This window comes from Petromyzon marinus, chromosome 25 (genome assembly GCF_048934315.1).
Source record: "Petromyzon marinus isolate PM22_M1 ecotype Great Lakes invasive population chromosome 25, UKy_Petmar_22M1.pri1.0, whole genome shotgun sequence".
Lineage (NCBI taxonomy): Eukaryota > Metazoa > Chordata > Hyperoartia > Petromyzontiformes > Petromyzontidae > Petromyzon > Petromyzon marinus.
This window is the reverse complement of record NC_133691.1, coordinates 4,851,234-4,877,918: the sequence shown is the minus strand read 5'-3', so window position 1 is coordinate 4,877,918 and position 26,685 is coordinate 4,851,234. Positions and strand designations below refer to the sequence as shown.

The 26,685-nt window shown below is 44.6% G+C and overlaps 1 protein-coding gene across 4 annotated transcripts in view; it reads left to right on the top strand.

Annotated features, from left to right (window-relative positions):
* The window catches only part of PHKB (phosphorylase kinase regulatory subunit beta), a 204,764-nt gene that overhangs the window by 119,108 nt on the left and 58,971 nt on the right, over nt 1-26,685 (top strand). For all 4 annotated transcript variants that reach the window (XM_076069653.1, XM_032960638.2, XM_076069652.1 and 1 more), the window contains 2 exons: nt 21,016-21,071; nt 23,849-23,942. In XM_076069653.1, coding sequence (XP_075925768.1) covers nt 21,016-21,071; nt 23,849-23,942 — 150 coding nt within the window. The remainder of the gene's footprint in view (nt 1-21,015; nt 21,072-23,848; nt 23,943-26,685) is intronic.

Sequence of the window (26,685 nt, the reverse complement as noted above, 5' to 3'; positions counted from 1 at the left end):
ACCTGTCACTAACCTCTCAAAAAAATTACGAAATGTTAAGTAGACACCTATGGGCTATCTGCCCGTGGATGGTGATGATGATCCTGTCACACGTGTTGTCCTTCCCCCGCACTTCCGATTACCACGGTTGGCTATGTAGGGTGCGAAAGACGTTCAACGTACAGTAAAACCTTGGATTGTGAGCATAATTCGTTCCGGAAACGTGTTTGTAATCCAAAGCACTCGTATATCAAAGCACTCGTATATCAGTTGTGATCACGTGACGCTGGGCAGACAAAGCGTATACGTACTACTCGTATTGCAAGACCCTCGCTCGTTTATCAAATTAATATTGATCTTACATTTTTGCTCGTCTTGCAAAACACTCGCAGACCAAGTTACTCGCAATCTAAGGTTTATGCGGCAGCGTTTGAGGAAAAATATGGCAGAAAGCGTTGTGTGGGATTGCGGTCAATTTGTGGTCGAGGCGTTGTTTCAGGTAGAAATGAATGTCTTGCATTTGAGGAAAAGAGAGTTGTGTAAAGTGGCGAGATGTTAACAACCTCACCTGATGTACAGGAGGTCGTGGGTTCGATCCCAACCCTGACTGACGCCTGTACATTTGGAGTCTGCGTGTCTCTCTCTCTCTTTCCTTGGTCGTGTGGATTTTTCTCCGGGTCCTCCGGTTTTTCCCTCCACATTTAGAAACATGTGTTTTCGAGTATTTGGCTGCTATCACTTTCCAGATGATAAGCCCACCTCGTTGGGCTATCATTTGTGGCCAATTGGCTTCTGAAAAAGAGCTGTATAGCTCAGTGGGCCTTACCCAGTAAAATAAAAAAAACATTTTATAGTGTATAATATACAGCTGCCCTTCTGTTGTCGTACTTTAAAAACAAACCACACTCATTATGTGCACGCCAACCCACACTTTTGATCGATTGGAAGCCGTCAAATTGTTACAGAGCTGTTATTGCTACTTTTGATTTGCAGTGCCATACAAAACATAATTGGGCTGGATTGAAGGCTGATGCTAAATTTCAATAATAAGAAAAGCTCAACCTTCGAATTATTAAATCGGCCGATCTGCTCGCGTGGGTATGTGAGTTGAATGCTAATCGAAACACATCGAAGGCTCACAGACAACAGTCTGGTTAACGCTGCCAGCTGGTACAAAAACTGTTGCAGATTTTATTTTAGACTCTATACCTCGCCGTCATTACGAGTGATAGTGACCATAATTTCAAACGTCGATCCATCCCCTGCAACGCCACGCGGAGAGAAGAGCTTTTAAAAAAAAAGTAATTATTATTATTAACACCACGATTTCAAGTGGAACTTTTCCATGTGAAGATGAGCCCCCTGGTTAAGTACTATGTTGGTATCTCTGTGTGAGCCTGAGATTCATCCCACTTTTCATGGTTTAACCTTACACCCAAAAAAAAATCCGAAGCAATGCTAAGGCATCATGAAAGCGTGGCACGCAAACGACTTGAAATGGTCGAATTCTCACGGCAAAGGGAAATGTACGCATTGGCCCTGCATACTAAGTGATATACTTATTTCTTCTGTGCTCGTCACATGCACTTGCAAGCTAAATTTGGAGTGCACGTGCCCACGTTTTGCTGCATTAGAATTCGTGTTGCCTATCAGGGCGTTGAACTCCTAAGTGCCTCCGATTAGCGCGGTTGGCTACGCAACGGTGCGAAAGACGTTCAACGTACGTGCATACGTATGAAGCTCTTAGTTTTTGAAACTCGCGTGCGGAGTGCTGAGAAATGAAAAAGGGTGAAACTGGTGTGAGTCAAATGTGGCTACGGGTCGCCGGAAACCTTCTCGGAAAGGGAAAGAGGTCCCTTGTGGAAATCGGACGCAGCTCATTGTAGGCAATGTCGCCATGAGATGAATTGGTTGCACTGCGCCTTGATTTGATTAGGAAGAGGGCAGCTGTATTCGTTTGTTCGGCTGCACGACGCGGTGCCTGCCCATGGAGCTCACGCAAGCCGGGGGCTTTGCTTTTGTCCGCTCTTCCATGGCGAAAGACGGCGTTGCCTACCGCTTAACGCCATCGCAACCACTGCACAAACGGACTTGCTGAAAATGGAGTTACGGAATCACCCTTTTTTTCTGGTCATCCAGTTGCATTTTTTTCCCCAACAAGTTTGAAACCGATCCAGAGTTTGATTATTTAAAACAAATGCTGCTGCGCTTGGTTGTGAGGATTGCTCTTCAACTTACCGGTTGAGCCAAAACAATAATGATTGGGGCTTTAAAACCCATTTGTACACATGAGAATTAATTAATTTGCCTTTATGGGTTCTTAACGTGACAAAATTGGCCAGCTCATCGCATGGCCTCCCCCAAAACTCAACTATGAACCATCATTGAATTAATTCATATTATAAACGCGTGGTCAAACCCACTGCCGGATCATTTGACCATAAATGATGTCGCTGGTTTAGATGAGGTGGAGGCGCCACACGTGGGGGTGTGCCTGGTCCCCTATCGATATTTGGTAAACTTCATTGAGCTGTGGTAAATTGACGTACGGTGTTGCGTGTCGGGTTCGGTGTTGTGTACAGGGATGTGTCCGTGATCGCTTCACCCTGAGTGAACCCCCTCCGATCTCATTCGAGGTCGTGAGCTAAGCAGCAGAGCCCATTGGGTGCTCAGGGGGCGGACGGATGTCTGGGAGCAGCGATGCTGTCGGCAGTGACGCGTGCTCACTCTCGCCCAGGCGAGAGAGGCATGGGCGAGCGTGTGTGCCCTAAACCGTCCGCGGGCCGTCATTATCTTTTGGTTTACAAATAGCCTTCAACAAAATTAGCAACAAGCCTTAAAGCCATTAACACACGAGACAATGTCCATCGCATTGCACAATCAGTAAAGCCGTGCTCCCAGAAAAAAATACGAGCTCTAAGGTTGTGTCCTTCGGGGCATTTTGATAATTTGGCATTTTCTATTCTTGAAGGTAATGAATTCCACCACGACACTATTATCACAGACACAAAGCCGTGACCCCAGAAATGTTACTGCGCTGCACATTTCTGGCTGTTGCGCCGATCTCGACGTCGCATTTTGTAGAAGGCTCGGAAACAAATATAGAGCGCAAGGTGACGCCAATCCGTGCCACCCCTGATATTCAGTGGCAATCGTGTTTGCAGCAAATCCACCTTTTCACTGGCTGCCATTGCCCTGGACGTAAGTTAGGCTGCCAACGCGATGATCGCACTCCGGAAAAATTGGCCGTGAGCCAATCAATGCTCATTGTGGAAAGCGCCGTATTTAATGAATTTATCTTTTTAGCGTCCGCGTTGCACGTGTTCAGTGTTTTATTTTGGAGGGGGGGGGGGGGCGGGGGTGGTTTCGGTGAGTGTGCCTGGGCAGTCGGAGGGTTAAACCATTGACTCGACTGTCAATTACGTTCCCGCCCTACGAGAAATCGCTGGCATTTTCATCGCTAATGAGGTGACCCTTTCAAGCCGCTGGAAGATTATAATGCGTTTGTTTCATTAAAAAAAATGAGCGTCTGTTGGCGACGGCCATTTAGCAATGACCGCAGACGACTCCACTGCACAGTCAAAGCTGGTCGGTATGTTCTCTCTTTTATTTTTGTTGTTTTAAATGAGAATTGAACCTCAGTGGCTTGTCTGGCATCTAACAATGTGCAGCAGTGCGCTGGTCTCGTGGCACTGCATTTTTAATGGGAGAGATGAGTAAAGTATTCATTTATTCAGAAATAACTGGAATTTTCAAATTTGTAAAACAAAAAAAAAACGCCTTTCTGTTTTGGTTTTTTAATTGGCAGGATTTACACCGTAGCGACTGAGAGGGATGAAACAAGTGCTGTTTATCTCATTAGTACTCGTGAGGAACATGGCTGGCTCAATTTATGAAGGCATAGAGGAAGTGTTTTGTCTTTTCCTCGTGGGTCTTTCCTTCAGAGCAGAATGTGGAGCACTTCCTAATGTACATCATAAGCCCCAGTGTCTAGAGACGGCTTTTAACGCTTTCAACTATGAAATTGTGTCAACGTCTTTTCCGTCTGCCCCGGTCCTGCGTATTGGGTACGGTTCCAAAAAAAAATGAATTGCCAAACAGTGCCTCGGCACATTGCATGAGTTCAATTTGGTAAAAGAAAATTTAAAAATGCATGAAATCACATTATGAACTCCCATGACAAACAGTTTTTATGTTTTATAACTTTTTTGTATCGTGATGTATTTATGCGCGCAATGCTCTATCACTGGCTGTGGGTTTTATTATTTTATCGTTTTTGTTTTATCGCTCTAGTTTAATCCCAATTGTTCGAATGGGGTCATGACACAAAATCAGGGCCCATTCCGGTAGGCCCTCAGTGCCGGCACAGCTGCGTCGCCGTCAAGGATTGCTTTGAAGAGCCGCCACGCAACTACCGCTATAAGATTGCACCGGGGTGGAAAGTTCCGGTGGGAAACTTCAAGCCGCGGAGAATTGTTGCCGTTCGAGAGACGAGGCGAGGGAATTCCACCGCCACATCATGACGTCATGACGCATTTCCTGCCCACGCGTGAAACTGGTCAATGGGGTTTCAATATTTTGAACCAGTGTTCATGTCGTCGACACTTATTTTTGTTTAAATTATAGTCACAGGCCAAGTCATGCATTGCGGCTCTTGAAATATTGATTTTTATTTTTTTACCAAATTCGAAAAAAATGACTCGTGTTATTTTTTTGGTTGCCGACTGCCGGTCTAAGTAATCCCTTTAATTATTAAACATATATGTCCAATTATTCTTGTTTTGGTCTTCCTCGGTGGACGGCTGTCTACAAAAACGTGACTACAATATCCAAATGTGCATCTCCGTTCAGACTCGTTAATTTCATCCCGTCAGAGCCTCGCTCTTGGTCTTTTGTGGGCAGTCGTAGTCATCGCCATGCTTCACCAGGTTTGTCCACTGGCAACTAAAATAGTTAACGTCCACTAAAATGTAATACGCTTAAGTTGACGAAGGTTTTCGTCGCTGATTTTTTCGTTCACAAAATGTAACACTGCTTTGAACACACACTCGCATAAACACGTATGTATACGCATTGTATAGGTTTAAAGATGTGATTCCGGGTGCCTGCATTATTCTACGTATATTGTGGGCTCGCGTCCATATGAAATTGTCAGCTGCGCAGTACAGCTCAGACAGCGGCAGGGCAGATTCACCAGTGAAGGGATAAATCCGTCAATGATGGAATTTCCTCTCTACACCGCGGCGCATCCTTTTACAGGCAGTCATAATTTTGTGACGGTGGTTTCTGCTCTATTGCGCCAGAGTTGATGTGATGGAGGGTGGGGGGGGGGGGGTGGTCTCATGAATAGCACCGCATATGCCTACAAACCCTCGCTGTACGCACGAGCAGTAGAATCATTATTTTGTTTGATACATGTGCCATTTTTCTAGCACAATGCTGTCACGAAGATGCTGATTTTTCACCGATGGGTGGAGTCTACCAGTCGGGAGAGATGTTGCCGTGTGGGTTTTACCCAAGTGAGTTATTTGTAGGGTTGTCTTTTCAAGTTGGCAAATTTGCACCGTGACGCCGAGCCCTTTTTTCGCATAGCGTCACCGGGATCTCTTTTTTTTTACGTCCTCCGTGAAGCGGTCGCCTCACATTATGTATTTTTTAGTCAATACACCCGGCAGTATTAACCAGGGCGGCCGTTGGGCCATGAACCGTGGACCTCGGCAAACGATCGGGCGAAATGGGCCCCCCGCGCGCGCCTCGTGTTGCCGTGCCGCCTCGGTCTGTTGCCAAGAATATTTGCCGTCTTGACCGGTGGGAGTGAATTTTTGAAGGAACTCGACCGACCGTTCTGTTGGGCCCCAGCCACCAAACTCTGCTCTATCCCCCGATCCACTTTGTTGCAATCCGCCATTAGGACAGAGCCAGTGGACCGTGGTTCCCCCGGCGGTGCCAAGTTCCCTCGGTGAGCCGCGGAGCGTCGAATCGGGCTGACTTTGTTCCCTCCTTCTTCTCATCCGTCGTTCCACCACAGAGAGTGCAGATTGATGGCGCAGTGTACTTAATGAACAACACCTTTTTGTCCGTGCGGTGGGTCTCATTTACGGAACCACAAGAAAAATGCCGTTTCATGCTGAGAGTAGGGCTCATTTCCTCCCTCCCCCCCACTGTTGTTTAGTGTTCGTGTTGGAGAGGGCGCACGGCCGTCTTCGTGTACTCATCAACGTCGTTATTTAAAACAAAAGCAGAATATGAATTGTGTTTATTTTACGCTATTTTATATATATCAGTGATAACTGTTTGACTTTAAATTTTGATTTAAAGCTTTCGTGACTGCAGTAATTCATATTCTTAGTTTTTTCGGTAAAGTCACGTTGAAGAGAAACAACAAAATAATATAATATATATAAAACAATAATAATATATTATATTATTTTGTTGTTTCTCTTCAACGTGACTTTACCGAAAAAACTAAGAATATAACTGTTTGACTGTTAATCACGGCTCTCTCATTTTAAATTTGTTTACGAAGATTGAATTAGACCCACAGACAGTTTGTTGCCAAAACTACCATTCATTGATCTATCTCTATGGTTATGAGCCTGCTTTATAGACTTTCTACTACAGAACATTACGCCGAATTTTTACCAGACTGTGGCAATTTAAAAATGAATTACAGTTCTTATTTCCCAGCTACAATTTTCCTTTCCTAAAATGTTTAGAAAGCTTGGCCCCGAGTCACTTTAAATATGTGGACCGTATATGTGCGCTGGACAATAATTCAGAATTTTTTTATGGAAACAAGACTCGTATCTAATTTGGGACGATGTCCTTTATTAAAGCATGTAGTTAAGATTGTGTTGGACTTGTTTTTTTTTTCGCTCAGGGTTCAATGCAATTCAAGTTACGAGCACTCTATCATTACGAGCACACTATCAACGAAAACCAGTCGCACATGGGCTTATTGCGTTTTTTTAAAGTGGCCCTTGCAGAGAAATAAAGCCACATTAATTTCAGTTTATACATTTTCCCGAATGTACTTTTTGTAACAGAAGCCTTCCATCTGAACGTAACTAAAAGTCTATTTTATGCCTACCTTATCATCATCATCATCATCTTCCTTTAATGCTGAGGGTCGTAGGGTCACCAGTGACGCTTTGCCTATAAACGCCCTCTACCTCTTGCGGTCTTTTGCGATCAGCAGAACGTCGGCCGCTGATCTTCTTGTGCAGTTGGTACTTAGCCAACCTCTCTACCTCGTCCCTTTGACTGGGCGCTGCAGGGCGGTGTTTGTAAAATCCCTCTTGTCTACGAGTGATGTGGCCAAACAATTGCAACTTCCAACCGCCTCTTTGCTATCGTTAGTAGTGGTTCATGCACCCCGAACGTTTTGGTCGCCTCTGCACAAATTGACTCATTATTTAGATTTAACAAAAAAAAAAACCTTACATTTTTACTTGTTAGAGTCAACTGGGGTGGCCAGAGAAAACCATTGTGTTTGACAATAGAACACTCAAAGGGCCGGAGTCGCTTCTGGACGAAATGGATGAGAAACGCCCCATTGTTGGATTTCTAAAACAACATGGAAATCATGCGCAAACTACGCACAGCCTAATTATGATTTTCAACGTGTTATTTTCTATTCAATTAAATATTACATACAGCACAAAGGTACTGCCGTTAGCGACTACATCCGTTGCAAGTGATATTTGAACGTTGTCCTGTCCTCCCACTCCCCTCGCCTATCCTGACCACAATGGTAAAAAATGGTCAAACAACCCCCATGATCAACAGTGCCTGGGGAAGACTTAATCCAGCAATGGCTTAACACAGGGCTAAATGCTAGCAACGGTGTAGTTTCTATCCCACAATGTGTATCATTCCATATCAATGCATTGTGGCATTTTCTATCTGGCACCACAAAAAATACAATGTAGTTTTACATTGAAATCATACATACTCACTATTATTATACTGACCGTCGCCGATTAAGCAGGCTGTTATTTTTTGTTCCACTCTGTGCGGTTTACGCACATGTGTTTGTGCATGAGCGTGTGCACCATATAGCGTACACAGCCAACCCTCCAGTCATCTCATTCATCTATCCCGTGACCTCCTGCCAGCGAGCCTTCAACTCTTGACGTAGCCTCATAGTGCACCTAGCCTGGCTCAGTCCCCTTGGTGATGTTACTCTTGCTGTTGTGTTCGCAAGCGTGCATACGATTGTGCGTTTGTTGATTTCGTCAGTGCATGGAGCCCGGTGCATCTTAAGCTGCAATTAAGCCGGGCGTTCATGCCCCATTTATTTTCGTGATTCCACAGTGAAGATTCATTTTGGCCTGTGGCTTGGTTCACAACCCCTTTAGGAATTCTCCGGGTAATGCTGTCGCCCTCGTTTGCAAGTGCAGTGTGGGATATGCCCAGGAATGCAACAGTCCTGCTTGATACTCTTTGGTTCTATTCGGTAAAGTCACGTAGGTAAAAAAAATAAAACAATAAAAATCACGACGTTTCGGTCACAACACAAGTACCCTTCATCTAGAATAGTCCTGCTTGAGTTAAACCCTTTTCAAATTCGAACAATAATCTTACCATTACATTTCCAAAAGTATAGTGGTTTAACGTTTGCTCAAATTTGTTTTGCATGATAACACCAGCTGTCTTAGTGCGTTATGAGTATTTGAAACAATTTATTCGTAATGCCCTCATCGGGGAAAGTTGCACAATGCAGACATTTTATTTTGATAATGGGAAAATGAATGCCATATTGTTTCTACTGCACAGAAAGTACCTGCAATTAGCTTTGTCTTTCAATTACTGATCACAAAACTAATTGTTCGCTGTGGAAAAGTAGTGTTTGTTAATTAAACTGAAGCTTTCTCACTCAGATCGCTCGGTACCTTAGAAATCGGTGCCTAGTTAACAACGCATTGCCCAAACATGACGGGTAGCTTGGCGCCATATGACTGTCTTTACATAGAGCCTCCGAGCAGATAATCGGGAGCTTGACCTTATCTCTCTTCATCGTAACTGATGTTTGGTGCTTGGGCCTTCATGGCGATGTCAGACTTCTCCATGGCAGTTCCCCTTTCCAAGGCGCAATGGCAAATGTGTATTCTGTTTTGCTGCAAAAAAAATAAAAAAATATTCTGCTAAAGAAAATTCATAACTCTACCCAAACTCCAGCCTGCAGTGAAATTGTTTTCCGAATTATATGGTCGTCCGGCAGGCTCTCAGGGTATCCGCTGAACGGTCCATGTGGAAGTCAGTATTTTAGCCCATCAATTCGGTTCGTCACCGCTACGACGGGCGGCAGTTCATCTGCGGTGGGAAGGTGGGGGTGCGGGTGCGATGGTGGGGGGGGGGACGGGGGGGGGGCGGGATCGAGGCCGTCGCAGAAGTATCGGCAAGCCTCCGCCTGGGCAGGTTGATTCATTGCCACCGGAGGACGCGTGTACCGTTAGCGGTTTCTCACGCGAGATCACGTGGCTCGCGCAGCGTGGGGGGGGGTGGGGGGGGGCTGTTTGGAGGCAAAGCAAGCAGACGTACATCAAGTGGTGCGAATATTATTTACGGGCTGGTTCACTGGGAATCAGTGCCCTTAATTAATTTCCTCCAAAGCGGCGCAAGGTTATTTTCTCGTGACTCAATGGCAAAATGTCATTATCTGCAGTGGTCCTTTGGAGTTAATTGATTGCCATGATGTATTTCCTGGATATGCGGGCGTGCAATAAATTACTTCATTTTTAGACATTTGCACAAAGTAAAGAGGGGGAAAAAAAGCTAAGAATGAATAATTCATTAGAAATATATACACATTTAACTTAAGTTTTTAAAAAGCCACGTACTGTGAATAAATTGAAAATGTTATTCCATATTCTGCTCAGTTGACACAAACCTAGTCAGCATTTTATATATATACACACCTGCCTGTGGGTAGCAGAATATTGACAAGATTACATTTTCCAGTCAGTGCTGTTTTGGTTTTAACCCCGTCACCTGCAATTTCTATAACGCCGGGATGAAATATTAAAATCGTACCCGTAGACCGCATTACAGAGATGTTGCAATGTGACCACTCTTCCACAGCCAGGTTCTAGCCCCGGCTTGAAGAGGAATCGTAACTACGATGGTTCTCGTGCAAAGAAATCGGTGTACATAAACTGCAAAATGGCGATGTATTCTCGCGACAATTTTCACAGTTGAAATTCGATGCGTCGGGAGTGCCGCGGAGGCGGGGATTGAGTGCGTACCTCTCCCGAGATGTAAAGCTGTTGCGCTTTGATCTGACCTCACACTCACGAGGTGAGCCGCATCTGTTGGACTCCCGGGAGGCGAAATCTGCAAATGCTGGCCGCCAATTAATTGTGCCGTATAGCTCGAGGGAAGTGGGTTGGAGATATCGATCACGGTACGTGTCACAAATGCGAGAGTATTTGAGCAGGCCAGCGCCCTTTGCACGCACGTCGCTGCAGTTGGCTACATTCAGGCTCGCATCTGTGGAGGTATTCTTCACCTTCGTCGCAAACAGAATATTTGGGATGCGTTTTGCGTCCGTGTCATCGAGCAATTCTTAAGTTGTGCTGCCAAACAGAGTTGCATTTCTTCAACTGAGAAATCCCACAGAGGAGAGCAAGAGGGCAGGCTGTTTATTTTCAGGTTTTGAGCTAAAGGTGACCACATTGTTCACAAGTGAGCCACTTGGAAGATCCAACACTTACCCAATAGAACCAAAGAGTATGGATCCTAGCAGTCACGAAAGCTTTAAATCTAGAACTTGATGGTTTTATTTTTCAGTTAGATCGCGTGAATATAAATGTGTCGTTAAACCCATCACCACCCGACACAGCCAATTAGTTAGGTTTGTCACGTAAACAGAATGTGCCAATAAGTTTACCACTTCAGCACACCGGTGTGTTGGGAGAGTAAACCCACAACATTTAAAATTTGAGTACGACGTTGACAAACCTTACTAATTTGCGTGTCGGGTGGTGGTGGGTAAACGACACATTTTCAGTTACGTGATCAAACCCAACAAAATAACTTTTTATCATGAATAATATTGGCCATGAAAGCCTACATGTTAAACAAATACAATACTTGTTCACGTGACACAAGTGGCTTTTAACAGAAATTTTTATTTGGTGAATTGTACTTGTGATGTGACAAATTAATAACTCTTCACAAAGAGCAAAACATAAAACATATAGACCAGGAATCGGATGATCTTTCAGATGGTGTTTAGGAAGTTCCAGATGTGATGCTTGAATAAATAAATGCTGCCATTTGTAGTATGGGCAAAGGGGAATTTCCTAAACCAGGTGGTATCTTTGTGGACGTCATCAAAGAAGTGTGACTGATTATATTTCGAAGTAAAAATTAGCAGAACTTCATGACATTTTTAAGTAGAAATTAATTACCCCAATCATGGAATACTGCCTCAATCATTATTCTATTTCAATATGGGTTACAAAATTATCTCCTTCCAATATAAATTCGTACTACATGACATGCTGATCAGAAACATCCGTGTTGATGAAAATGGTCCAAAAACTGAGAATTGAGCAAAAAAAAACCCCAGCGAGATGCGCACGCTTGTAATTAGAGGGATAACGAGAGAGCAATTATCGATGAGAGAATCTTCACATTCAAGACATCATTCTGACTGGTAAGAAAAATAAGTGGGCTTGGGCAGGACACGTCACTGGTTGTGATGACGACCGACAGTTCTTGGCTACCATGACGGCAATGGTTAGCCAAGAACGCGCCCACGATGACGGTGCATCTGCCGTGCAGACAGAGCGACGGAATCATCTCTCGTGTGCGTGCTCGCTTGGATTGCTGCCTCGCAAGATCGTGACGGGTGGCGGTGATGGCTTGGGGGGACATCCATAGAGCAACGGATTGATTACGGCTGAGAATGACGAGGGGTGGGTGGGGGGGGGCGACAAGATTATCTTGGTTTCCCACGTGACCCATTAAAATATGCGGACATTCGGTGCAACAGGAGCGAAGCAGTGTCACAGCTGATTCGACCATCACCCTTGGTTCCTGCAGTACCGCCCACGCAATTGTTGAAAATTATTTAGCTTAAGCATTTCCAATTGGGAAAAGGGCTTGTGTGTTTTCTTTAGATAACGCCATATATATTACACTTCAATAGAACATGTTTTTTTTTATCTTTGAATATTGTATTTCAGGCGTTCGAGTTTATGAATAGATAACGCACTAAAACGATATCGTTGTAGCTAATTAATGCGGTGTGGATCTGATGAGTAATGAATACGTTTTCAAAGTGTCCGTCGATACATTGATGAGAAAATCATGTGCGACATGGTAGTGGTAACATTATGCATGCATTAAACATTGTGTGATAAGCAATCCATTAATAATAGATGTTTTATGTATGCCTGCTTACAATCTTAAGATGATCAACACAATGAATTCATCACGGTATTCCCGTGATAGCATTTGCAGACACACCATTATGTTGCCATCCCAGCAGTATTCAGCAAACTACGAATAATACATACATGAATGTGTGAACATGTGTCTGTGTGTGTACAGGAGGGAGTGGGAGTGTAGTGGTTAGCCCGCTGCACTACGAACATGGGAACCCGAGTTCGAATCCCTCTCACGGCCAAGACCAGTGACGGTTATCTGAACTGGTGCTGGGCCTTCTCTAGGTCGCTTCAGCCTCGAAATGAGTACCTGTATTGTGTTAAGAGACTGTTGGGGAAAGTGTTGTTAGCGAGCATCTATGAAGGCCGGCACGGCACACGAGGGGGTGGGTGGCTAATACCACGCCTGGCCGCCTTTGCCTCCCCAGTGGCGATGTTTACACACCGCACTCTGTCCTCATTTGAGGCTGAGTGCACCTAAGGGAGGCCCAGGACCGGCTCAGATAATCGTCACTGGTGTTGGCCGTGAGCGGGAATCGAACTCGGGCGGCCGGGTCCGTAGCGCAGCGTAGCGCTAACCGCTACACCACCGCTCCCCACACATACACACACAGGCACGCAATAGCATTATCACGTATTAAGTATACAAAATTAGAATGAACTGTGTGGGAAAGGTGTCGCGCAGTGGTTAGCACACTGCATTATAAACCCGACTGCCCGAGTTAGATTCTTGACCACGGCTTGCCAAACAATTCTTTGTAAGCTACAGACATCCAGCGGTGCTGTGACAGATGTCTAAACCATTTAAAAGCTATTTCAACCACGTGTAATGAAGAATTTCCTGGTTTTGGTTATTTTTGTTCCATAAATTTTTTTTCGCAAGTCAAATTTAACACGCAGCATTTGTCACGGCAGTTGTGAGACCGTCTCTTGAGTTGTCTTGTTGACGGCGACAAACACATGAGCCACAGCCGGGTGAGTCATAACAAGAACACTGTGTGCATTCTGTCCTGTTGTGTGAGCCATTGCTTGGGACCTTAACTGATTTCTTCGAACCATTCGCATATAATCACTTAATATGTTATCTATATATAGCATATAATCACTTAATATTCTATCTATATATAGCATATAATCACTTAACATATATATCTAAGCAATTTATCGTTTTAAGGCTATACTTTCATAGTGTACGTTGACTTTTTTTTAAGTGGTCATTGTATCACCATGGAACCTGTGATTAATTTCCACTGAAAATTAACTGGCGACTTGGTTCTCTCATCGTTTCTTGCACAGAATGATCTCGGCTTCGCCAGAATTTGTTTGGGAGATTAAAAGTAATTTAAGATTCCCCCCCCACACTTTATACGGGTTCGTTTTGTGCAATTTCGCGTATATGTGCCTTCACCTTTTGCTACCCATAATTTGCTATGGAGATGCTTTAAATTCACTCCTGATTTTTTTTTTGGGTCCATCGGCAGGTCTCGTGTGGTGAGTTAAATGTTTGAGTAATCGAGCCTCTGTCCAAGACACCTGACCAGCATGGATGAGTAGGCCAACACACACCGTAGAGGTGCTCGCTTGAGCTTCCTCTTGCGGAGACCCTCCAGGTGAGAGCAGCGGTTGCAAGGCTGAACCTTCACCTTCAGATTCGATCTCTTATTTTTTGTAATGGATTAATAATAATTTGTTGGAGCATATCTAAATGCATTCATTGCATGTTGAGCTCCTTTCGCACCGTACGTAGCCAACCGTGCTAATCAGAGGTGCGGTGGGAAGAACAAGAAACTTACACAAAGACGTTCTAAAGAAACGAGTCTTGAATCGATATGTGTTTTCCTTACATCGGAAGGAAGAGCATACTTGGTATTCCGAGGGCAAAGCGGTAGTGTAGTGGTTAACACACTGTGCTACAAACCCGGTGACCTAAGCTCCCGGCCACGGCTAACAACGGTGGTGAGTGATATTTGAACCTCTCCTACATATCCCCCCCCCCCCATTCAACTGGTGCTGACAATGGATAAACAACCCCTCTAAGTGGCACTGCACGGTGAGCCCTTCAATTTAGCAATGTATTGACATCATTTTCTCGTAAGAATGTTTGGACAAGTAATGCATAAGCTGTGTGCGCCTTCTCCAGTCCACAGGTGAGTCCAGGGCAAAGTGGAGAGAGGCAGAAATAAATAACTTTCAGAAATAAAGTAGCGGCATCAATCACTGCAAACTCCCACTTGCAGTCACATTGTCATTGTTTACTAACTTCGATTGAATGTTAGAAGTGTGGCCAATTTAATGGTGGTAGCCTTGAGTGTTAATATTGTGAAACAGCAAGAATCCCACTTGGCTTTAAAAGTTTCACCCATAATCCCCCAAACTGACAGGAAATCAAATTACTGTTTGGCAAATATATATTGTGTTCCAGATTTGAAGCTTTCGTGACTGCAAGGATTCATACTCTTTGGTTTTATTCGGTAAAGTCACGTAGATAAAATAAAACAAAAATCAAAGAAAACAATTAAATCACGACGTTTCGGAGGCAACACAAGCTTCCGTCTTCAGGTGGAACAGTCACAGCAAACGGATTTAATTGTTTTCTTTTATTTTTGTTTTATTTTATCTACGTGACTTTACCGAATAAAACCAAAGAGTATATATTGTGTTGTTTTACTCTAAAACGGAAAGTGCACCTCTGCCTCAGATTTGTCTGCTTTTTCTCAGAGGATCCTGATTTTCCCTCTTAGATTTTTGTTTTAATATAACGGTCCAGTTGCTAGGCATTCTCTAAAGAGATTCAGTGGACTCTTCTGGGGCCACTGAAAGCACGGAAGAGAAAGCCCAATGGTATATCCACGCCGGTACTCTCCCCCCTATAACCCTCCAAACTGGTATGGATTAATCCAAAACTTGTTCATTTCAAAACGGTGATGGTTCATTCTATTATACTTCAGCTTGTACAATTTTCACATAATGTCCGTAACAATTGGCAGGTTTTGTACAAACTCCATGTGGTCTTTTAAGGCGTCCGTGTTTCCAAAAAAAAAAGGTCTTGGAACATTTATTCCAATATAGGATTGCCTCGCCGCGTATATACGTTTCTTTTTAAGGCATGTGTGTACGTTTGCACGTTTTTCACGCCTTGCGTGCTAATCGGAGGTGCGTCGTCACTTTATTGATATGTCGTTACTTTCTCATACCACTGACTGATTCGCGTCGCCTCAAACCCGCACTTACTTTGCTGACAGCACCATCTGTCCTTTCTCGTATCCGTCGCCTCTCAGCCTTCGCCTCCACCCTACCCTGTAAATTTCTTTGTTGTACGTCGTTTTGACATTCGTCGCCGCACATTTCAGGAACGCATCCCCGATGTGAACCGCAGTGAACCGCAGTATTACCGTGCGGTGATTTTTTTTTACTTGCATATTTTTACATTTCATAGCAAGGAAAAAACCAGTGGGGTCCAGGCTAAGGGAGTAGAAAATGAGTTATTTAGGAAAAGGACAGAGGTTGGCAGTTTTTTTAAATTATTTTACCTTGGAACAGTCCAGAAAAGTGCATACGTGATCCATGTTCCTCACTTCCGTGGGGTGAATAACTTTAGTGGCGGTTTATATGCAGAAATGGGTGGGAAATCACCATGTGATCTGTCTGGGGAAGGAAATGGTCTTTGAGTCACTGCAGGATGGGCATAATCATACTCAGCAGTGCTTCAGCGCTGGTGTCTGTGCGAAGGATTGTTCACGTCGAGAAACTGTCGATGCTACGGCATTATTTTCCGTTTCTTAAATGACTTTTTTAATTACATTAGTCACATTGATAATATCAAATAATAATTAGCGTTTTTAAATAAGGTCCTGTGGGCCCACCATCCGCAGGACGAAGGCTGAGGGGCGGGTGCGATGCCAGCATGGCAGGGAGAGGGATGGTCTCAAAACACGCTGGCGGAACTATGTCGCTCGGCTGGCCTGGGAACACCTGGGAATTCCCCAGGAGGAACTGGAGTCTGTCGCCAGGGGTTAGGGAGATCTGGACCACCCTACTCAACAGGCTACCTCCGTGACCCTCACCACGACAAGCGGACTCAGAGGAACAAATTTAACGTCATGCGTGCAAATTGTATTTCACAACGCTGCACATTCCGCCACCGTGGAGTCGCGTACGTATGATGATATTTTCAGTTGGTTAGCGTTCATATGTGTGGGAGGAAACTGGGAACACACCCAGAGAAAAACCCACACATTGGAGGGGGCAACGCTGTATCCCATACATTTGTAGCAGATGAAGATTATTCCACTCTTTGTTGTACCGCCTCTGTGTGATCCACCAACGCTCGCTCCCTCTGCAGTGCTGGATTACAGGCGTGAATAGCCACCGCCGCCCACGTTGGGGAAAGCGTTGATCCGATGGAGGTCAATTCACGTTGGGAAAGCGCTCACGTGATGACGACGGGCATCTGTGAAGGTTCCACAATATAGCCGCCTTGGCGATCCTTTGTATTGTTGTGTAACGATTGTGTGCTGATTTTTAGTTGAGCTAATAACGGCCGCGATTAAAACAGTTGAGAAGATGTTGAGATGTGTCATCGCCTTTTACACGGGGTGGCCTAGTACTAGTCATTGGATTTACATACCTCATAGGCGTCGGACAAAACAAAATACCTTACCACTCTGACAGACTACTGCCACAATAGCAGTTGTAGCTTTACGTGCAGATTTACAATCGATTGTTAATTTTAAATTTGGGCAGGAGCGATGGCGCTAGTGGTTAGTGGCACCGTGCTCCGAACGTGACGGTCGTGCATTGGAGTCCCAGCCTCGGCAAACATCAGTGGTTGGCTTAACTCGTAAGTTTTCGTAGCCAAATATGATTCCTAACTGATTTTGTTGTTGTTTGGATTAGGCCCACATTAATGATCTGACCAATTATGTGTTGGAAGCCTGGTCGAGGTGACATTGTTACTTTTCCGTGGCTCTCATTTTCAGACCCTGGATATTTTCCCTGATCATGTTGATTGTCTGTTTCCAATTGAAGCGTCGTATCTAATTGCTAAATTCAGTTGTGATAATTGCTCTTGAATTCACCAGTGAGCTAAAGCAATCATAAATTGAACGTTAAATTGCTTTGTATACGTGACAATTTCAGTCTGTTTGGCTATGCCGGGTAGAGAAATTTTCACGACACATTTTCTCAGATCATTAAGTGGGCTCACCCAAAAATCAATTATGCTATAAAATCGCCATGGCTACCAATATCTGAACCAGTCATAACCCGAACTCGAAGCAACTCGCACTTACTCGCACGGTGAGATATGCTCCAACAACTCGTGTGACCAACACGGCGTTGAAAAGCCTGCATCCACCAGTGGATTATCAAAGGGCTAAATTTTTCAGGCATAATTTTAATAAAAAAACTTATCCAGAATTTCCCAATATTTTGGTCTTTATTTGTTTATTTACTTATGTTTGCACATTATCCTGACATCGCAGGCTCATTTGTAACAGCAGAAATAATAATGTTAATTATGATATGTATTGGAATGCTTATTTATTTATTTCAACAATGCAACTTCTACCTTTCATTGCCGGCAATGCGGATTGTTTGCGCATGCCGTGCGGGGGAGCGGCGAAGAGAGACGCCGCCGCTCGCTGCTGCCGAGGGCGTCTCTTGCCGGCAGGGCGTTGCGATGTTTACTGCAGAGTGTTTGATTTGACGTGGGGGGGGGGGTTTGGGGGGTTGGGGGGGAGCGTCGCGAGGATATGTCTTGAGCGCCTGACGGATAAGGCTGCGTCGTCGGGAGGCCGTGCGGCGGCGTGCGGCGGCGAGCGTGGCTCGCCTTGTTTGTCGCGGGCCCCGCCGAAACCCAATTCCAGCAAAACAAACAGGAGTCGCGTGAGCAGGGGGCCCAGCTTCTGGATCGCCGCGCTCAGCTGTCCGGGGGTGGAGCGGGCTCGCTGACCCACGGTGACATTTGGAAAAGTGTCTCGCGAGACCTCGTAGGCGAAGGGGGGACAAAAAAAAAAAACGCGTGCGGCCACGAAATCGAGGGATTTGACGCCGACCGCCCGTTATCCCGCTGCGGGAGCGGGGTTTTGCATTCCTCTGTTTCATCACCTTTTACTTTGTTGTTGTCTTTTGTGGGCCAACAACAACACACATCTGCCGAGAACTTCACCAATGCAGGGAGATTTATTTCGAATAAGTATGAAGATTCTTTTGATGTTTTAATATTACCAACAGGTGAAAATTGCTTTTCAAAATATTTTGATCTGATTTTTGAGCTGGGGATTATCTGGATGCAAGAAGAATCATTTTATATTGTTATTAGTTGCCTCTATGCCTAAGTCTGTGCCATGGAGCTTGAATAGTTTGTTGAGTTTATTTTGATGAAAACGGAAAGGTTCATTTGTTTGTTCGCACGTTATATATGAGCTAAGTATCTTATGAAGAGAACTACGCAGCCTTCCTATAATAAATCCTCATTGCGATGTGCATATTTTCAAAATGTTATCACATTGGACTCAAGTGTTTAATCACAAGTACATGTAATATATAATTGTTTAATTCCCCAGGCACTCTTGCCAAATGGATATTGGCTCTTCGCGGCTCCTCAGCCGGTTTTAAATAAAACATTTTATTTCACTGTCTTTTATGGGAACCCAACCCTCACAGCTTGTAATATATTGATTAGATTTCTTACAATTTATTAAAAATATTTTAAAGCGACATGCTGCTGACATGCGGTATCTTGTGTTTTTTTTTAGCACAAGCTGTGGTGTTGAGATCCTGTTCAAGATATGCGGTGAAACATAAACACAGAATGCGTTCAGAGAAGCTTCGCGTCAAATTAAATCTTTGACTTATGCCGTGTCCCGTCACAGTGTCATCAACATCGGCCTCGCAATGACGCGCGCGTGCGCGTGTGTGTGGCATACAATTTTTTAAACGCCTTTTAATATTTTTTTCTACGTGCATAACCATAACCGAGAGAGATTTGGTATCTCACAAGGCTAATGATACATCCGAAATATAATCATTCAGTAAATCGTTCTCAATCGCTGCTGCTGCTGCTGTTCTGCGAGGTCGTGGTGGCTGCCCCTACCTACCCCGTTGTTACGCTCACCCACGCTCACCGCCAGTTTCTCGGCGCCCCACTGTTCCCTTCCTGCTCTGGTCGCCCACACATGGCTCCTGCCCCCCGCCCCCCGGCCTGGTTCTGCCTCAGAGCAGGCCGAGATGGTTTTATGTTTTGTTCCACCACCGTCTTATTTTCTAGAGCGTCTCGCGGTGATGATGGCGGCGATGCCCTCTGGACCTGCGTTGTTCCTTCACGAATCGATTCCCACGATTTCACCACCCTTGATGATTCCCGCAGGGATCACGATTCTTCCACGGGTGAATCCCATGTTAAAATCTTCGTTCAAATATAAAATATATATGAGCATCGGCATGTGTGTACATGTTAGGTCGACTCAGCCTCAAATGAGGACCTGATGCGGCGTGTGAACGTCTTCACTCGGGAGACACTGGCAGCCGGGCGTGGTGCTGGTCACCCACCTCCTCATGTGCTGCCGTGCCGGCCTTCATCAGTGCTACTCGCTAACAGCGCTTGCTCCCACTGTCTGTTAAGGCTATAAGGGGGATCTTTGTTATGCATCTTATGTCAGTCCCGGTGATCCCATTGGCAGTTATGGTGGTCCCCATAGGAGTCTCAGTGGTCTGAATACTAGTTCTTGTAGTCCCATTGCTTCCTGTTGTCCAAATGCTGTAGTGGTACCTGGGGGGATTGCGGGACCTCTTGGACCTGCTGCTAGTCTCGGTGAGAGGTGGGGCTGCACGGAACGGCTCACCAAGTCTCCGAGGCTATGTATGCAACAAGAACAACCTCCATGCGTCACCAAGTGGCGGCGACGTCACCACGGCGCTTGTGCCAGACTCGGTGCACTTTGAGGCCACGTGAAGTGTCATAGGCTCGCTGGCAGGAGGCCACGGAGCAGAGCAACAACTACAAATGTCACATTCAGGTCGTCTAGCCAGATAACCGCGTCAGGAGTAGCGGAGTGTATCGCTGTGATGTCTCCTTCATATTTATGGATTGGGCATTTCGTCATTGTACGTCGTACGGTCTTGTGAATGACCACAGTCGCGCACGGGAGAGTTTTTTATTTTTCCATTCGTGCATCAGGTATCCCCGTCTGCCATAGTTTGTGCAGTTGATGCGGTTTAGGGTGGACCATGAGCTTCGTGGAAGATCAAACCCAGCGATCTTCTGCTTTGGGTCTTTCACATGGTGTTTGTTTTTGCGAGTTCTTTTCAATCTCGATTTGAAGCTTTTGTGACTGCAGGAATCCATGCTCTTTGGTTCTTTCGGTGAAGTCACGTCGGTAGAAAATAAAATAAATCACGACTTTTCGATCGCAACACAAGCGGTGGTCCTCAGGCGGAAAAAAATATAATCCAGCGGTGGAACTGCTGAACTAGCGAGAGAGCAGCTACAACAAGGTTTTATGTATGTGGCGATGGGCAAGCAAGCTCTCCAAACTTCATCGGGGTCTAAGGTTTCCCATACGCGGTGCTGTTCGTCTCGGCCGCACAGTCTACCATCAGATTCCCTTTTGACATTGGGTGCTTGGTGTGCGGTGTGCAGGGAGAGCTGGAGAATGATGTGGTCGTGCACTTGGCCCTCATTGCTGAAAGCCAGAGGTGAGTGCAGCAGATTTTCCTTGCCGTGCAGTGCTGCCAAGTCGCTGTGGAGCCCGCGGAGTTCATCACGACGATAACAACTGTTCCCTCTTAATGGTTATAGTTTGTCTTTTTGTCTGTTCTGCCTTGAAAGTGACGGGGGACGCTCATCGTGCGCTTGTGTACGTTTGAAACGTTTGTCTTTACGTGTGTCTGGGGCATTTCGCACACCCAATTAGCGCGGTTGGCTTCGTATGGTGCGACAGACGTTCAACATGCATACACACACTGAGGAATATTTAGAACATGGTTGAGACAAACAGAAACAAAGCTTCTTGGGAATGTCTTAAGAGCAGGATCCGGAGGAGAGATTTCTAATTGAAAACATTGCCAGAAGGGAAAATATCTGGATTGAACATATTGTTCGAAAGGCAGGCCCGCTGAAGGAAGCTCTAGAAGTAAAGATACCGGCGAAAAGGCCACGAGGCAATGAAAGGAAAAGCCTGCAGGACTACTTGAAGGAAGGGCGGTCTGTACGATGAAATAAGGATGAAATCCCAAGACAGGAGAGGATCGAGAGAGCGTGAACCAAGGACCTGCCCTTAGGCATAGAACACTTGATAGAACACGTGATAGAACACGTGATAGAACCGGAGCTGTATTGGTGAATGCACTTTCCTACGATCCCCGTTATCCGGATTCAATATCTGACCAGAATTGATGTCTAAGCTTTACCCGGGCCTTCCGTAGGTTGACTCGACTCAAATTGAGTACCAGGTATAGAAGTGGTCACCATCGGACTGAGGAGGGATCGTGTAGCTGAGCAGGTGTGGTGCTGGTTACACCTCTCCACCATTGGCTATTCCACGTGTAATAGGTGCTTACTAACAGGCCCTCTGTGTATATAGGTAACTGGAGGATTTTAGTTCATGAGCGGGTTGAAAAAAATATATATGGCCACCTTAATAACCCACAGTTTGAATTTAGTATAGCTGTACGTGTGCATTGCTAAACGCTAGGAAACGTTAGATGGTCAAGCAATAAAAAAAATGGTCTGATGCCATTTTATTAACCCCATTAATATGTCAAGTCTTACCTGGTCGTAGTTTAGCCCTGACTACCAACTCCAATGCAACATAAGTACCCCGCAAGGGCTGTGGACAGCGTGGTGGATGCACCGCACATCTCAAGACAGCTGTATCTACCGGGCCCTAATTATGACTTACTGCGGGTTCAGGAGGGCACACCTAATGGATCTGGCGGCAGTTTTCATACAAATGGGGCATTACGATGGCAGGAATGTGGGTCTCCTTCGTGGGAGAACTATAAAAAGTTGAATTAATCCAGAATGACAGCCAGGGTCAGTGAGGGCTGAATTGCTCATTAGTGTTGTGAGTATTGGGTGGGGGATGGGTTTTTGAACGTGTTAAAATAAAACTGGCACACATTTCCCCTTGCCACTTTTGATCTGTACTGGTAATAAGCCTAAATTTAATATTATAGTGGGTCTCTTGTAAAATAAATAAAAACACCGCAGACAGTTCACATTAAAGCCATGGAATTGTCTGACACAGGTAAACAACTAATTGACTCATCTCTACGTACCCATAATTTTCCGTCAAATTCGAATTTGATTTGGCATTTTGTGTTTTTGTAAAATATATCAAACGTTTTCAGGCTTTTCACGGAATAAAGAAATCGTAACACATTGTTTCAAATCACGTGTTTAAGTAAACAAAATGAAACTAATTGTGCATGTGGTTGGCCTATTATCATAAATGGACAGGATTAATAAGTGTTCATTTTAGCACGCAGAAAGGCATGGGCGAAATTGTATTGGTCACTCGATTGTCGTTTTAATTTTTATGCAAAATAATATTACAACGTAATTATGTGTAACCATGTCAAATAATTGACAATGCAGTGGTGAAGCATGCGGTTGCTGATTCGTGATTTATATAGATGCTGAGGAATATTTCAAAAGCAATGCCTCCTAATATTATCTTTCATAACATTTTCTATCACCTCTTTATATGCACAGACAAAAAGATGGCTTTTCATACAGAAATAGTCAAGAGAGTACGCTCAAACGTTTAGAAATCGGAACGTCCTCGCCGAACATCACAATTCCAGACCACACATGATCGTGAAAACATCAGCAGCTCTTACACATAGCCGGGGGATTTTCGCTGCCCCATCCACAATACAGCACAGATTTGGCATCGTCGTTTTTGTGTTCGTTTTTTTTTCTCTTTTATTTTTCTGTTAGGCCCTTTGAAGGATGGGCCCAGACGGGCAATGTTTCGAAAATTCCACTGCTGTATACAAATGACTTTGTGGCCCTTGTGATAGCCAAAACCTCCCACTGCTATGATGGCATGTTTCCACATTGGTGAAAGAGGGCGGATTCTCATTATTCCCATGATTAAAAAAATCAATATAAAATGTTGTTGCCCATGAATGAATATACATACACACGCTCCTACATTATGACTTGCCTGGATTGTTTAGTGCATTCACAGTTAAAGCATGCGTCACTATTCTTAAAATTAACAAGATAACCACTCCTGTACAAACTACGATTGGCCACTCAGGTTAGTCACTGCACCCATTAAAAATGGCTAGCGGGGATGGCCGCTGCCACGAAACGTTTACCAGGGCGCGCGAACGCTGCGGCCGCAAAGCCGTGGGTCCTCGCCGTGTACCACGTTCCGCACACCCGTTCGCAGTTTATTATTTCTCCCGGAACTTTTCCAAGCCTGCCGTCACTTTTGTGTCCCCAAACCGCGCTCCGGCAGACTGCAGGCTTTCCTGAACACCTACGGGATCTCGACGCAGACGCCCTCTCAAGTGGAGCCCATTCAGATTTGGCCTCAACACGAGCTCGTCAAGGTACCACCGCATCTGCCGCCCCCACCCCCCCCACCACGTTACAGTCCATCCAAGCACCCCGCGGTCAATATGGTTTCTCAACACGTCTCATTGTCCTCCCGAGAAATGACTCCGATTTGAAGTGTTTCCTAAACGTTTGTCTGAAAGTTTAATTGCTTTGAAGTGCTACCTGAAAATAACGCGTTTGAAGAAACTTTCGTGAAGTGGAGTCAAGGTGTTGACTGGTTCATTTTGCGTTGAATGCACTGGCCTGTGTATTTGCCCATCCCGCACCTCAAATTAGCACGGTTGGCTACGTACGGTAACCAACCGTGTTCCCTCTTGATGGTTTTCGTTTGTTTTTAGTCTTTTCTGCCTTCAAAGTGACAGGGGACACTGATCGTGTACGTGTGTACATGTGAAACATTTGTCTCTGTGTGTGTCTGTGTGGCATTTCGCACCTTCTTTTTTCGCGGTTGGCTACGTACGCTGCGAGAGAAGTTCAGCACACGCAACAGACATACATCTCGGAACACAGCTCGTTCTCTTTGAAAGCTGATTGTTTATTTTTTGGGGTGAGCACTTTGCTTCACCTTTGTGCCTGAGAAGTGCCACAGGAGTAATATTGAGGATGATGAATGATGATGACTCTACGGCAACTTGGGTTGATTAAACATGGGGTTGTACCAGGGCTAACCTTTCACTTTCGAGATGGGGGAGTGGGGTAGAATGGCGAGCGTGTCACTTTTGACAAAAACTTAAGAATACAAATTGTTCTGCCTTGAAGCTTCACTATTGAAGTAACAAAAAAATTGTACACTGAAGCGCTTGTCACCCAGTCTTGGAGGGTCACAGGAGGCCTCTTGTTCTATTCTAGGCACCACCCAAGGCAAAGAGCCAAGGCCCTGTACTCTGACCGCTGGTCTTTCTGTTGCATTCATTGATCAAACAATAAGGTAGCACCCCAGCAAAAAAATCCAATTAAATTCAATAACGTCATTACATGTCCCGTGATGTAAATATGCCCCTGTAAAATACACATTGGCCACTGTTATACACACCACCTTGTGATTCGATTTGTGTTTAGATGCTATATAATTGCAAATATAATTGTGTTGTATGTATTTTTTTTTCTCTCTAAAATATTGTTTTAACTTTCTGATCCCATGAACACGTGCATATACTGGATTACATGCACTAGATTCTACATTGAGTGATATAGGCCATCAGGGAAAATTCTGCTATTGAGCAACTATTCAGGCCCACAGTACTCACTGTGGTGGTGGGACCAGTACCATGCATGGCCAGTTTTGTCTCTAGCGTATTAGGGGGGGGGTTCCTATTTGCACCACAACGAGGTGGTGATTTTACACTGTTCCAAGGTTCAGGTTTCAAGTTTCCATTCACGTTTGCCTTGGCCATGGCTTGAATCCAGGCCGTTGAGGGTGGAGTGCATTGTGTGAGCCGCTCCACCAGTGTTTACCCTCCTTCAAAACGTATACCAAAAAAACACACGCTCACACCCACAAGCGTATAAAGATAAACATTGGCGCTGCCTCCATCCAATTCATTACAGCGAGGTGTTGAGCGTTTTCCAGGATGTCTTACTTCTCTGGAACGGCATGCGTAATAAATATGAATGTTTGGTTCAAATGTCCCATAATAATAATAGAAGCAATGACACCTGTGTCCTGTCAGTGGCCCATCCTGCAGAAGTGTAGGCACAACAGAAAGGAATGGGATTCGCTTCAGCAAAGAGACAAACAGTTGGATGCAAGCGTGTCCTACCCTCTGTAATTTCTTCCTTTTCTCACAGCGTGATTTCATGGGGGCTGCCATCTCCCGGTGTCCCTTTAAGCAACCCATTTGATATAAATTGCTTTTTTGTGTGAAAATCAGAGATGTATAAAAGCACCACTGAGGTTATGAGTTTGGGCACAAGCTTTTGTGTTAATAATTATGCCACCACACAAGTATATAGATCATTGCTTCTTAATCAGAATTAAACGCCAAAATATATTTATTTTTGGTTCGTAAAGCAGAAGGTTATTTAGTAACATTTCGTCGATGAGAAAGTGTGTTTCATGTAAAAAGCTTACACTTAGATGGTTCTGGAAGACATGATGAGTTATGACTGCTCATTATAAGTTGAAGCTTAAGGGTCCAAGGGATGGACAATGTTAAATCCATTGTTAAATGAATGCAGTCAAACCATAAATTTTGATTTAAAGCTTTCGTGACTGCAGGGATTCATATTCTTGGTTCTTTCGGTAAAGTCACGTAGAAGGGAAACAATAAAATAATAAAAATATAAAACAATAAAATTATCACGACGTTTCGACTGCAACACAAGCAATCATCATCAGGTGTAAAAAACCACAGCAAGAAAATTTGAAAAAAGTGGCGGTTATTTTTAACGTTAGCACCACGGAGAGCAAATTGACAGTTTGTTCAGATGGACGAGTCCATCTATGTTCGGAAAAGAGAAGGGGGGGGGACGAAAAATAATGGATGTGGTCTGAAAGCCACCTTATGCGTAATCAATCAATTAAGACCCGAAACGGTTTATCAAATCCTTCCAGTGATTGCTAAGCCAGAATCCATTTTCTCAGTTGAAATTGTCTCTGTGTTTGTATATGTGGATAGCCTCATGAACGAATCTCTCATGAATCCCTGCAGTCACGAAAGCTTTAAATCAAAATTTAACTGCCTCTACGGGGAGGGTTTCCACATAACTTTGAGATCCTTCAACAAACTCCGGGAT